Below are 14,530 nucleotides of genomic sequence, written 5' to 3'. Positions count from 1 at the left end.
GAGCGCGCGTCAGGGGCGGGGCCGCGACGGCGGGGGCGGGGCCGGGAGGCCCAGGGGGCGGGCCTTTGGTCTGGCCGATCCCGGAGCAGGCGGCCCCAGCGCGCCTGCGCGGAGCGGCCCTCCGCGCAGTGAGGCTGAAGCGGGGGAAGGCACCGGTGGGGCCGAGCCGCGGGGCTGACGGAGGGAAGCAGGCGAGCGACATCCCAGCGCGCGCCGCGGCGGCCCGGGCTCCCTCCCCTCTCCTTCCGGGCGTGAGGCTGCTGTGAGGAGCGCGGAGCCGGGCGGACTCGCCCCGGCAGCGAAGGCGCCGCTCCCGCCGCCCCAGTCCGGCCTCCTTTGGCTTCGGCGCTCCCGCCGTGGGGCCCGGTTCCTCAGCACACCCAGCTCCGGCCGCCTCCTCCGAGCCTGCCCCTGGCCCTTCGCACGCCGCGGCGCCAGCCCGGGCCCTCGGCGGGAGGATGACGGAGCTGCAGTCGGCGCTGCTACTGCGAAGACAGCTGGCAGGTGAGCGGGCGGGAGGGCGGGCGGCGGGCGGCGATCGTGGCGAGCGCTGCGGCTTCCCTCCTTCTCGCCTCCCCTCCCGGGCCGGCGGCCGGACGGCTGAGGGGAGCGGCAGCCGCTGGCGAGGCCGGGTGCGGGCTCGCGAGGGTGGGGAGCCCGAGGCGCCGGTCCCGGCCGGGTGGCCAGGCGGGCGGCCGGGCGGGCACTTCTTCCCCGGCTTTCGGAGGGTGTTGGGGGCGGGGACGCGCCCCAGCCTGTGCGCTGCTGGGACGGGGCCTGGAGAGGAGGGAGGCTGCCCCCTCCCCCACCGCGGGGTGGGACGTTGCGGGGGAGGGGCTGTGGCTCTCCAGCCCGGACCCACCCTCCCAGGGGCGGGTCGCGGGCTCAGGTGCTGCCGGGGCCGCCGGACCCTTGGGGGCGGGAGGGAAGGAGCGCCCGGGCCCGCCCCGCAGCGGGTCCCTGGCCCGGGCGTCCGAGCGGCGGCGGGTGGGCAGCGGGTGGCGAGAGTAGGCGAGGAAACTGGCCCCCGGCCGGATAGGTGAGGCGCGCAAAAAACTTCTGCCCGGGCCGCGCCGGGGCCGCGGAGTTGTGCGGCGGATAACAAAGCGCTGGCACCCGTGGCCTCGGCGCTGGCGCGCGGGGTCTGAGGACCCGGCGGGGTGCGGGACGCGCCACGCTCGCCTCCGCCTGGCACGGGCCCCGCTGCGCCGCCGGCGGCGGGGGGAGGGCAGGGGCCGGCCCAGCGCGAGCCGCTTTCTGGCCGGCGCGGGGCTTTGTGCTCGGCGCGGTCCTGGCCCCTGCGCAGGCCTGCGGAGCCTCCGGGCTGCGGCCCGCGGGCTCCAGCGGGGGAGGCGGCCGGGCGTGCCTCCCTAGAGCTGCCGGCGTCCCCCTCCCCCATTGTCCGGGCCTCCCTCCGGCCGTTTGCGGCTTCCAGGTTGACTTTTTTAGGGGGTTGGCTCCGACTCTGCTAGGACTGTACGAGCGGAGCATGCGCGCCGGCGATGTACGTGTGCGGAGTGTAAGGGGGGGAGGCGGGCTGCAGGCTTCACAATGCCGCCCCACGTGCTGCCAGATTTAAAGAGAAATGAACCAGCGGTTACCCCTGCTGCCCAGCGCCCAGCGTGTGCCCTTTGCCGTCCAGGCGAATTTTTTCACCTTCCCCGCTGTACAGCCAGCCAGCAGCCCGGAGCCCCCGGCAGAGGCCATAGCCTGGAATGAAGAAATCTGTTTTTGAATTAAGAGAGTTTGAGGTTAAGTCACCTTTGTGGCTTCTTAGGAAAAGGTTGTCAGGGGCTGTTACAGATTGTATAATTAGGTTTATTATTAGAGCATGAGCAAGCAGGTTTGGGCAAGTATGAAAGTTCTGGGTGCTCAAGGGGAGTGACTTGAAGTCAATGGAGAAGTATTGATAGCTATGTTTATCTGGAAAAATCGTGAAAGAATAATTACCTATTACAGTTTATATTTTCAAACACTTGACTTTTCTGTGTAATTTTTTTTTGTTTTGTTTTGGATGAAGGAATCTCCCTAATCGTTCTTTTATCAGAATAAGTTTTTGTTATGTAGTGGATTATTAATAAGCAATATGGAAATACTAAATTAGTATTAAAATAGTACTCAACTTGTATAATGAGAAAGATACACTCTTAAAATGGTGTAAAAGGGTTACACAGTTAATAAGAAAGTTAGGTTAATAAGAGCGTTAGGCAGTAGCAATATTACAAGTTATTTCCTACCCATTTATGAATTAGCTATAGATTTTGATAGACACTGGTTCAGTTGAGTACTCTTTTTTTTTTTTTTTTTTTTTTTTGACAAGGTTAATCCCACATACTAATAAAACATTTCTAAAGGTCTTTATTAATGGTTGACATTTTGGTAAGGCACAGTAAAATATTCTTTAAGATCAGAGGAGAGAATAATTTAGTTTGTAATTTTTCAGGCCTCATAAAGTTACTTAGATGCTTTTTAAAAAAAATTCACATTTATTGACTTTATTTAATATATATTTTTACTGATTTCAGAGAGGAAGAGAGAGGGAGAGAGAGAATCATTGATGGCTGCCTCCTGCACGGCCCCCACTGGGGTTTGAGCTTGCAACCGAGGGATGTACCTGCGATCTGATTGGAACCTGGGACCCTTCAGTCCCCAGGCCGACACTCTATCCACTGAGCAAACTGGCTAGGGCTTTTTTGCCTTCTTGATCAGAGTCATTGAACTATTCTTAATTTCTTAAATTTTTGAGAGATTTTAATTAACATGCTCAAAATGTACAAAATAGAAGCCAAAGTATAGTGAAATGTAAACATATCAAGTTTATTGGAAAGAGTTTATACCTACATACTAAAATAAAAGTCCTATTGTATTTTAGTACTACAATGCTCAACTTTGTGGTTCTTCAGATATTTAAAAACAGGAAAGAATGGTAATCTGTAATCTCCTGAAACCTTTTAGCCTGCACTTTTGAAAGGCATTATAAAACGTACTTTAGAAATCTTGAAATGTATTGAATTTAGTAGACACACAAACCTGTAAGGTATTCTAGCTGCTAGAAACTAACAGCAGTGGCCAACAATGGTTACATTTATTGAGCCCCTAGTCTGCTAGTCCTTATATAGGATTTTATTTCATTACTTAAGGGGAGAATTTACTGTGTGTTTTGTAGGTAACTTTAATGAAGAAGCTAGTTACGTTAAGAGTTGGGTTGCCATTTCCATCTCAGCTCTACTGATTTTTTGGGTGGATTATTGGTGTGTGGTTCTATCCTTGCATGATAGAATGTTCAGCAACATTCTTGGCCTCCATGCACTAGATGCCAGTAGTACACCCCCTCAGTTGTGACAGCCAAAAATGTTGCCAAGTGTCCCCCAAAGGACAGAATCATCCGAGACTGAGAAATTACTGGTTTAAGGTGTTTTAGTTAAGACCATTTGGCTATTGTAAAGAATAAGAACACCTTACAGATTCCTGAAATATGATAGGTTGTGTATTTCTTTGTGATATTATTGGACTATGACTTTATTCCTTTGCAAATTCTGCAGTGGCAGTTTAGCTTTTGCAGTGCATTATGCTAAACACACGAAATCCCACAGCACAAGAGATAAATTTAAGCATTTTAAAAAAGTTATTATAAGCACTGGATAAAAATACAAAGAGTACAAGAAGGTATAGTTTTTCCATCCTGACCTCCAATTCTTTGCTTGGAAACAACCATCATTGATAATTTCTTGTGTGTCTTGTCTTTTCAGAGAGATTCTTATATATGTTTATATGGGTTAATGTTTACTGAGGACTGACAGGTACTAGGAGCTGAGTGCTTTACACACATTATTTTATCTTCCCAATAAGGAATAGAGGCTCAGAGAGGTTAAGTAACTTGCCCAAGGTTACACAGGTAGTAAGTGGTGTTACTAGATTCATATTCAGTTTCTTATTTGAGAAACTTTGATTTTTTTAATTTGTATTTTTTAAAAGTTTCTCATTTTTGTGTTATTTTATCATTTTAAAATTATTTTTAATTCTCACCTAAGGATGTTTTTCCATTGATTTCTAGAGAGAGTGGAAGAGAGAGGGAAAGACAGAGAGAAATACCAATGTGAGAGAAACACATGGATGGGTTGCTTTCTGAATGTGCCCTGACCAGAATTGAACCCGGGATCCTTTGGTCTGTAGTCTGACACTATCCACTGAGACACACCAGCTAGGGCGAGACTTTGATGTTTTTAATTGGCAATATTGCCTCCAAGGGAATCCTATCTAATAAAAAGGGAATATACTAATTGTCCTGCCCTCAAAGATGGCAGCACCCACAGCCAATAAGGATGGAATATGCTAATTACACCCTCAAAGATGGCAGCACCCAGTCCGCCCAGCCCTGCAGGAGCGTCAGGCATGTGGCAAGGCCCAGTCTGCTGCTTGCTCTGGAGTCCCCCAGTCCCCTCAGCTCCCCAGATCCTAGTGTTTGTGATGTGCTATGTTTCATTAGCTCTTCTGGTGTTCATAGGATATTGAAAGAATACTCTTAAAAGGAGTAGTTAGAATGATTTGGTATTTTTTATTGGCCTTTCTAGAATATATTGGCACTGACATACAACTTCATTAACAATCTTAAACAAGCAGAAATAGAGTAATTGATTATTGACAGGGACACCCTAGTGATAGAAGATTCTGGGTGATGAGCCAAATATTAATAACCTTTTTTTTAAGTTGAAAAATTTAAATATAGTTAACTGGTTTGCTATTTCACTTATTTATGCATTCATTGATTGATTCTTGTATGTGCTCTGATGGGGATTGAACCCACACTTTGGTGTATGGGGACATTGCTCCAACCAACTGAGCTACCTAACTGGGCTAACTATTAATAATCTTAATGCTAATAATTATTGACTCACATATTTAGAAATGGAAGAAAAGTCTAAAAGTAAATTTTCATTGCATTAAACTACTAATTGCTTAACAGAGTTTGGGAATTTTTATATCCAGAAATCATTACACTATTATAGAAAGAATACAGATACTATGTATTGTACTGAATATATTGTTAGAAAAAATGCATAGAGGAAACATTGTGGTTGAGGGAGAAGGTGTAGGATGATTTACAATCTTTGTAGTAGGGGAAGCATCAAAGAATTACGTATCTGGCTGGTTTGGATCAGTGGTTAGAGCATTGGCCCTTGTACCAAAGGGTTAGGGTTCAATTCAGGTCTAGGGCACATACCTGGTTGCAGGTTTGATCTCTGGCTCCAGTCATGGTACAGCATTGATGTATTACATATTTATGTTTCTATCTCACAGTTGCTCTATAACCATCCCCCTCCTTTAAAAAACCAGTAGTAAAAATATCCTTAGATGAGGATTAGTGACAACAAAACAAGAATTATGCATCTGTTATGTTGTGTTACAGAATCTAAAATAGTCTTATTTTTGAAATATATACATATATCAAATCCTTATGTTGTACATCTTTTTAAAAAAAAAATATTTTATTGATTTTGTACAGAGAGGAAGGGAGAGAGATAGAGAGTTAGAAACATCGACGAGAGAGAGTCATCGATCAGCCGCCTCTTGCACACCCCCTACTGGGGATATGCCCGCAACCAAGGTACATGCCCTTGACCGGAATCGAACCTGGGACCCTTCAGTCCCCAAGCCGATGCTCTTATCCATTGAGCCAAACCGGTTTCAGCATGTTGTACATCTTAAATGTACACAATGTTATATGCCATTTATATCTCAGTAAAGCTGGAAAAAAGTCTCAATTTTTTAATGAATAAGTGAACTTTCTTACTAGAGTAGATGATTTAAAGAAGTATATATATATATATTTATTGATTTCAGAGAGGAAGGGAGAGGAAACATCAATGATGACAGAGAATCATTGATTGGCTGCCTCTGCATGCCCTTATTGGGGATCATGCCCTGACCTGGTGACCTCTTGTGTCCTGGCTCGAAGCTCAACTGCTGAGCTACACCAGGCTGGGCAGGAATAGGTGATTTTTAAGTTATAGTTTTTGTTCAGTGAATATTTTTTAAATACAGTGAAATTTAGTTTTTTATAAATAACAGAAGTTTAATTTCCTGTAAACTACTTCAGGCCGAAACATACTTTCTACATTAGTCTTTAAAAAAATGTTTTATTGATTTTTTATGAATACTCAAGTCTTAACGATGAACTTCCTAAGTAGGTGATGCGCAAATTCTTGTTCTTTAAGGACTGAGTCTGTCTTTTCCTCTCTTGGGCCTATGTGCCCCTGACCAGAATCGAACCTGGGAAGCTTCAGTCTGCAGGCTGATGCTCTATCCACTGAGCCAAGCTGGCCAGGGTTGAAAGGAAGAATCTTTAGTGTTAAGGATTATAGTAAAAATACTAGAGACCTGGTGCACAAATTGCATGCACTTGGTGGTAGGGGGAGGGGAATCCTTCAGCCTGGCCTATGCCTTCTCACAGTCCAGGAGCGCTCGGGGGATGTCTGATTGACAGCTTAGGCCCACCCCCACTGTGCTCACCAGCTGTGAGCCTGGCTTCTGGCTGAGCGGTGCTCCCCTTGTGGGAGCGCACTGACAACCAGGGGGACAGCTCCTGCATTGAGCATCTGCTCCCTGGTGGCCAGTGCGTGTCATAGCAACTAGTTCTGCTGTTTGGTCAATTTGCATATTAGCCTTTTATTATATAAGATACACTCTGAAATTGAGTTCATTGAAGTTCTTTCACCTATTTGATTCTCTCAAAGCAACCTAACACTAGATTAAGAAGTTACTTCTTCAATTTTATTTAGCAAGTAAATGGCAGAAATAGATATCAAACCCAGGTTACCTTATTACCAAGACTACTTTTTATACCTAAACATACTGTTAAACTCAGAACTCTTGTGATTTTGGAAGGGAAACTACTGTTGCGCATGGCCTCACCTGATATTTTGAGTTTATCTTCTACGTTGTAAGATTCTAAAACTAAAGCATCTCTTTCAAGGCTTACATAGAGAGAGGTGTTACTCTGAGAACTTCCTTAATACTCTTTTAGTGTAGGTAAGTATAGGATAATGTTTATCTTAGTTGTATTTAACAATACATAGAATGGTTTATATTGCGCTCATTAGAAATCTAGGGCTTTAGGCTGTGAACATCTATGGTGTGGTATTTCCCCAGGGAAATACTGTATTTTTGAAGTCTTCTCTGGTTGTTTTTATATCTCTCCCTTAGGATTATACCTTTGCTGCTGCTTCTACCCTTAGTATTTGCTTGATGGAAATAGAACAAAACTGTTGCTACCCAGCATGGTTTATGTTTAATTCTTTCAGGTGCAACAGTGGCTTGGATGAAGGTACTGTGCCTCTTGCAGCCCTCTTCAGGGTTTAAGGTATATGGATGGTATGGCTGCTGAGGAAGCAATACCATTGTGTTAGACTTAAAAAAAAAAGTGTTTTTTTTTTTTTTAAATCTTAGAGTGGAAGGGAGAGATAGAAACATTGATGAGAGAGAAACATTGATTGGCTGCCTCCTCCATGCCCCCTACTGATGATTGAACCTGAAACTTGGGCATGTGCCCCCATTGGGAATCAAATCAGTGATCTCTTTAGTTCATGGGTTGACCCTCAACCATTGAGCCACACTGGCCAGGCATGTGATAGACTTAAAAAATTAAATTTTAGAACAGTTTCAGATTTACAGAAAAAATTATAAAGATAGTATAGAGAATTCCTATACCCTGCATCCATTTCCTATTAATATCTTACATTAGTATGGTATGTTTATCACAACTAATGAAGCAATATTGATCCATACTTATTCAAATTTTCATAGTTTTTACTTGATATCTATTTTTCTGTTCCAGGAGACTATACAGTATCCCACATTGTATTTTAGTTGTCATGTCCTTTTAGTCTCTTCTGTTCTGTGAGAATTTCAGTTTTCATATTTCTTGTGTCTTTTCAGTTTTCAGGAATACTGGTCAGGTATTTTGTAAAATGTCCCTGAAATTGGGTTTACCAAATGTTTTTCTTATTAGTAGAGTGGATTTGTGGGTTTTCAGACAGGATACTATAGAAGTGAACTACACTTGTTATCACATATTGGTGGTACATGATAACTTCAGGACAGCACTGGTGATGTAAACCTTAATCACTTGATTAAGGCAATATTGTTCAGGTTTTTCCACTGTAGTTACTATTATTTTCTTTTACTAAATCCTGTCCACACTCATGTGGGAAGGAGGGGCTAGGTCCTACCTCCTAGTAGGGAGAATAACTATATTATTTGGAATTGTTCTGTAAGAAAGATTTGTCACTCCTTACCATTTATTTGTTAATTCAATCATCTATTCTGTGTGGACTTGTATGTTTTATGCTTTGGGTTGAATTTTTTATCAGGGCTCTTTAAAGAAATAGAACTAATAGAATGAATGGAGATACATATATATGTCAGTCACGTTATTGATTTGGATTGGCACGTCCAAAATCTGCAGGGTAGCTTGGCAGCCTGGAGACCTAGGAAAGAGTTGATATTGCAGTTTAACTCTGAAGGCAGTCAGCGGGTAGAACTTCCTCTTCAGGGGAGGCCAGTCTTCTTGTTAAAATTAAGACCTTCATGCCGAAGCTGGTTTAGCTCAATGGTAGAGCGTCGGTCTGCGGACTGAAAGGTCCCGGGTCTGATTCCGGTCAAGGGCATGTACATTGGTTGCGGGCACATCCCCGGTGGGGTGTGTGCAGGAGGCAGCTGGTCGATGTTTCTCTCTCATCGACGTTTCTAGCTCTCTATCCCTCTCCCTTCCTCTCTGTACAAAATCAATAAAATATATTTTTTTAAAAAAAATTAAGACCTTCAACTGATTGTATGAGGTCCACTCACATTATAGAAGGTAGTCTGTACTCAAAGTCTACTGATTTAAATTGTAAACTCATCTAAAAAGCACCTTTACAGAAACATCTGGGATAATACTTTTTACTTTAAAACTAATATACATATACACATTATATATGTAGTACATACCCTGATTGAATATAACTTGCAACCCGGGTCTATGCCCTGACCAGGAATAGAACCTGCCACCTTTTGATGTACAGTACCATGCTCCAGCCAACTGAGCCACATTGGCCAAGGTCTAAGATAATGTTTGACCCAATATCTGGGTACAGTGGTTTAGGCAAGATGATGCATAAAATTAAACACTTTTATTTTGTTCCTTATGTCATTTATTTAGTTTCTAAATTGTTCCAGCTTTGGTCATTGAGAGTTCTTTCAGATTGCTTCATATGTTCCTTTGACACTTTCTTATTTTCTGAATAGAGGCCCGGTGCACGGATTCATGCACTGGTGGAGTCCCCCGGCCTGGCCTGCACCCTCTCACAATTGATGTTTCTTTATCCCTTCCTCTCTCAAATTTGTATTATGTATTTGTAACTTCCCTTTTCTAATTTGTATTATGTATTTGTAACTCTTCTAATGTTTGTCTAATTAGTAGCTTTTTCCTTTTTATCACTGAATAGTAGTCCAGTGTATAGTTTTTACTGTGTACATTCCATTGTACTATATTTTGCTTGTCCATTTCCATGTGGAAGGATAATATAGTTATCTTGCTTATTACCAGTTTTTAGTGATTATGAATAAAGCTCCTATAAACATTTGTGTACATTTTTTTGGGTGAACTTAAGTTTTTCATCCCTTGGGGGATGTTGGACTGCAGGCTAGGCTGTGGGACCCCATTGGTGCACGAATCCGTGTACCAGTCCTCTAGTATGCATATAAAATATTTGGTTAATCTCTTCCCGCCCTCCCCACTTCCCTCTGAGATTCATCTGTGTGTTCCATGTTTCCTTGCCTGTGCGTTGAGTGTCTTTCCCCTGGTGGTGAGTGCATGTCATAGTGACCGGTTGAATGGTTGCTTAGACATATTTTATATCTACAGGATGTATCATACCTACCTTGCATTTTCTCTACCCAGCCCAAGAACGGTATCTAGAAACCAATATCTGGCATTGGAAGTGCTCATTACTACAAGAGTATCATTTTACTAGAGGCCTGGTGCTCGAAATTCGTGCGCGTGGGGGGTGGGGGCTGTACCTGAGCCGGGCCTACATCCTCTCCAACCTGGGACATCCCTCCCACAATCAGGGATCGCTGGCTCCTAACTGCTCGCCTGCCTGCCTGCCTGATTGCCCCTAACCACTTCTGCCTGCCAGCCTGATTGCCCCCAAACTGCCCTCCCCTGCTGGCCCGATTGCCCACAATTGCCTTCCTCTGCTGCATCCTGCCGCCTCTGTGCAAGTTGGCAGAGACACCAGGACCAGCCTCCATGGCATAGAGCTGCCGCCCCCCCCCCCCCCCCCCCCCGTGTGCACGGCCATCTTGTGATGATGTCATGCTCAAGGGCACAAGGACCACCTAGGGTTTTATTAGTATAGATAGGACAGAGGTTAGCAGTGTGTATTTATATTAACCCAGGTGTGTGTGTGTATGTATATATATCTCGATGTTTCTGTGTATCTATCTGTATATATATTAAGCTACACTTAGATTCATACTGATGTTTTTTACTCTAACAAAGTACCAGAGAGTATTTATTCCAGCCTTCCCTTCTTATTTTTCTATAACTTCCCCCTCTGTCAGAAATTAATTTATTTTTATATTTTTGTATTTTTATTGATTTCAGAGAGGAAGTGAGAGGGAGGGAGAAACATTAATGATGAGAAAGACTCATTGATCAGTTGCTTCCTCCATGACTCCTACTGGGGATTGAACCTTCAACTCCAGCATGTTCTCTGACTGAGAATCAACCAAAGTTCTGTATCCACCACTGTAGGGCCATACAGAATAGTTATAGCACCCTAAAATTGTGTTCTCTATGTGTTCCTTTTGTAGTGTAGCACTCCCCTCTACCAATCTCTGGCAACCACTGATCAATTTTCTGTTCTTATAGTTTCGCCTTTTATATATGTCATACGTAGCTTTTAGGGTGTGGCTTATTTCTCTTAGCAAAATGGATTTAAAATTCAACTACATTGCTGCATGAATTAGTAGCTTTTTCCTTTTTATCACTGAATAGTATTCCAGTGTATTGTTTTTACTGTGTACATTCCATTGTACCATATTTTGCTTGTCCATTTCCATGTGGAAGGATAATATAGTTATCTTGCTTATTACCAGTTTTTAGTGATTATGAATAAAGCTCCTATAAACATTTGTGTACATATTTTTGGGTGAACTTAAGTTTTTCAGTTTACATAGATAAGTACCTATGAGTACAGTTGCTGGTTATATGGTAAGACTGTTTAACTTGGTATGAAACTGCCAAATTATCTTCCAAAGTGGCTGTACTAAACATTTTATTGTAAATAGTACCATCTTAATGCATTTTCTTCATCTTAGTTTTTCACTTAACATAGTATAGACATCTTGGTATTGGTATGTAGAGACTTATTTTGTTGCTTTGAAACACCACAGTATTCCACTTGTATGGCTAAAACACAATTCACTTTTTTATTGATGTTAGAAAAGGAGAGGGAGAGGGAAGGAGAAAGAGACATCAATGTGAGAGAGAAACATTGATCAGGGATTTTTCTTGCAGTCTGGGCCTGTGCCATGACTGGAAATTGAACCTGTCACCATTTGGTGCATTAGACGATGCTCAACCAACTGAGCCACACTGGCTAGGGCCACAATCCACTTTTTATTATTGCATATTCATGGCAAAAATATAAATTCTATAAAAAGAGAATATAATGAAAAGTTCCATCCTTTTCCATTCTCCAGAAGGGAATTTATAGCTGATGCTTATGCTTTTCAATACAATTTATATGATACCTCTTCATTCATGAGTTTATTTAACTTTTCACTATAAAAAATGAAGAGCCCAGGACAGGTAGTTTAATTGGTTATAGTATCATCCTGATATGGCAAGGTTGCAGGTTCCATCCCCAGTCAGGGCACATATAAGAATCAATAAATGAATGCGTAAATAAGGGGAACAACAAATTGATGTTTCTTTATCCCTTCCTCTCTCAAATCAATATTTAAAATAAGATGAAGAACTTAACACTACTTCCCTTTTCTAATTTGTATTATGTATTTGTAACTCTTCTGTTTGTCTTTATTATTATTAATAAAACGATTTCTCAACCTTATATAGAAGTCCTTGCTATGAAAGGTAAATGAATCAGTGCACTTACCCTTTAGTGATTTCCCCCTCTCCTGAAAATTTTTTTTAACATTTATCTTTTTTTATAACTGAAACAAGTCTTCTATATTTGTCTAGTCTCAAAAAAAGGAAATCGGCAAACAGTATTTATATGATTATGTTAATATGCGCATTATAATACCAAATAATGATTTTGGTGCTAAAAAGGAGCTGTAATTCTTATCATTGAAACTTTTCCTATTGAAGAAGAATCTTTAAGCCTCAACATTTCCTATCTTTACTTAGTTATTATGTTCATACTCAACTATCACTACTCCATGTTGTCTTCTCGTATTTTTTAACTTTAAAAAAAATATATATATATATATATTTTATTGATTTTTTACAGAGAAGAAGGGAGAGAGCTAGAGAGCTAGAAACGTTGATGAGAGAGAAACATCGACCAGCTGCCTCTTGCACACCCCCTCCTGGGGATGTGCCCGCAACCAATGTACATGCCCTTGACCGGAATCGAACCTGGGACCTTTTAGTCCGCAGACCGACACTCTACCACTGAGCCAAACCAGTTTTGGCTTGTATTTTTTAACTTTTATAAAGATACGTGGGTGGTAAATTTTGAGTCTTTGCATATTGAAAAATGTCTTAATTTTGTCCTCAGATCTAATAATTTAGTTTTCTGGAAATTGAATTCTGGATTGAAAATATTTTCCCATGGAACTTTGATGTTATTTTTCTATTGTTACATTTTCCTTTGTCCAGAGTTTCTCAACGAGAAGACAGTGATGAAGAATGACTCATGTCAGTTATGCAAGGGTTGCTCAGTGGTCAAGCATCAACCAATAAATCAAGAGGTCACTGGTTTGATTCCTGATCAAGGCTCATGCCCGAATTGGGGCCTTGATCCTCAGTGTGGAGGGGGAGATGTGCAGGAGGCAGCCTATTGATGATGTTTTTCTTTCATTGATGTTTCTATTCCTCTCATTTTTTCTCTAAAGATTGATAAAAACATTCTTTTTAAAAAAGGAATGACTCCTATCAGTATAATTTTGTTTCTGTGTAGATACTTTTTTGAAGTTCTAAAGGATTATCTGTATACTTGATGTTCTAAATTTTTACCCATGTTGTGTCTTAAGTATAGCTCATTAATTCATTGTTTTAGATTCTTAATGGGCTCTTTTATTTATCTAAAAAAATTTTGTTATTGATTTTTTATAGAGAGGAAGGGAGAAGAATAGAGAGTTAGAAACATCGATGAGAGAGAAACATCAATTAGCTGCCTCCTGCATATCCCTCACTGAGACCCCTCAGTCTGCAGGCTGACGCTCTATCCACTGAGCCAAACCATTCAGGCTTTTATTTATTTTTATTGTTAATCCTCACCTAAGGATATTTTTTTCCATTGTTTTTCTGAGAGGGAGAGAGGGAGTGAGTGGGGGGAAGAACGGAAGGATGGAAGCAGAGTGAGAGAGAGACAGACAGACAGACATAGTTGTGAGAGGGACAAATTGAATGGTTGTCTCCTGCACGCTCCCCATTGGGGACTGGGGAGCGGACCCACAACCCAGGTATTTGCCCTTGACCAGAAATCAAACCCAAGAGCCTTTGGTGTGCCAGCTCAGGCTCTTTACTATTTAGACTTAACAGCCAAGCCAGTCTGTTTTAAGCTCAGAAATTTCCACTTATTTTTTTTGTCATCCTCTACATTCTTCTGCATTGTCTTTGGAATCTTTACTAGTCAGATGTTTGACCTTTTTAATCTTATTTCTTTGCTTTTTAATTTTCATATTGTCTATTTTTTGTCTTTTGTTACTATATTATGGAGATTTTGTTCCTCATCTTTTCCATATTAGTGACTTAGTCTTCACCCATGCATGTTTTGTTATTTAAACTGGCTATTCAGTTTTTCATTTTAGCAATTGTATTTTTAATTTCCAAGAACTTAGTCTTTCCCATAGAAGTCTGTTTTTAATAACACATTTACTGAGGTTTAATGTGCATACCATAAAATCTACTTGTTTTTTTAAAACATATATTTTATTGATTTTGTACAGAGAGGAAGGGAGAGAGAGAGTTAGAAACATCGATGAGAGAGTGTCATCGATCAGCTGCCTCTTGCACACCCCCTACTGGGGATATGCCCGCAACCAAGGTACATGCCCTTGACCGGAATTGAACCCGGGCCCCTTCAGTCCCCAAGCCGACGCTCTATCCATTGAGCCAAACTGGTCTCGGCGAAATCTACTTGTTTTAAGTATACAGTTTATGTTTAGAGTTGTTCAACCATCAGCACAATGTAGTTTTAGAACACTTCCATCACTTTAGAATGAAATCTTGTGCCCATTAGTAGTCACTCCTTTTTCTTAGCCCCACACCCAAGCAACTACAAATCTACTTTTT

At 42.2% G+C, this 14,530-nt stretch overlaps 1 protein-coding gene across 1 annotated transcript in view; it reads left to right on the top strand.

Annotated features, from left to right (window-relative positions):
* Positions 1–81: 81 nt before the first annotated feature.
* The window catches only part of UBE2G1 (ubiquitin conjugating enzyme E2 G1), an 88,516-nt gene continuing 74,067 nt past the window's right edge, over positions 82–14,530 (top strand). Inside the window, exon 1 of the mRNA XM_084863060.1 lies at positions 82–504. Coding sequence (XP_084719186.1) covers positions 459–504 — 46 coding nt within the window. The 5' untranslated portion in view covers positions 82–458. The remainder of the gene's footprint in view (positions 505–14,530) is intronic.

Source organism: Pipistrellus hanaki, assembly GCF_964339955.1.
Source record: "Pipistrellus hanaki genome assembly, chromosome: 16".
Classification (NCBI taxonomy): domain Eukaryota; kingdom Metazoa; phylum Chordata; class Mammalia; order Chiroptera; family Vespertilionidae; genus Pipistrellus; species Pipistrellus hanaki.
Note: the sequence above shows the minus strand (reverse complement) of the source record. Positions and strands in the feature narration are given on the sequence as shown.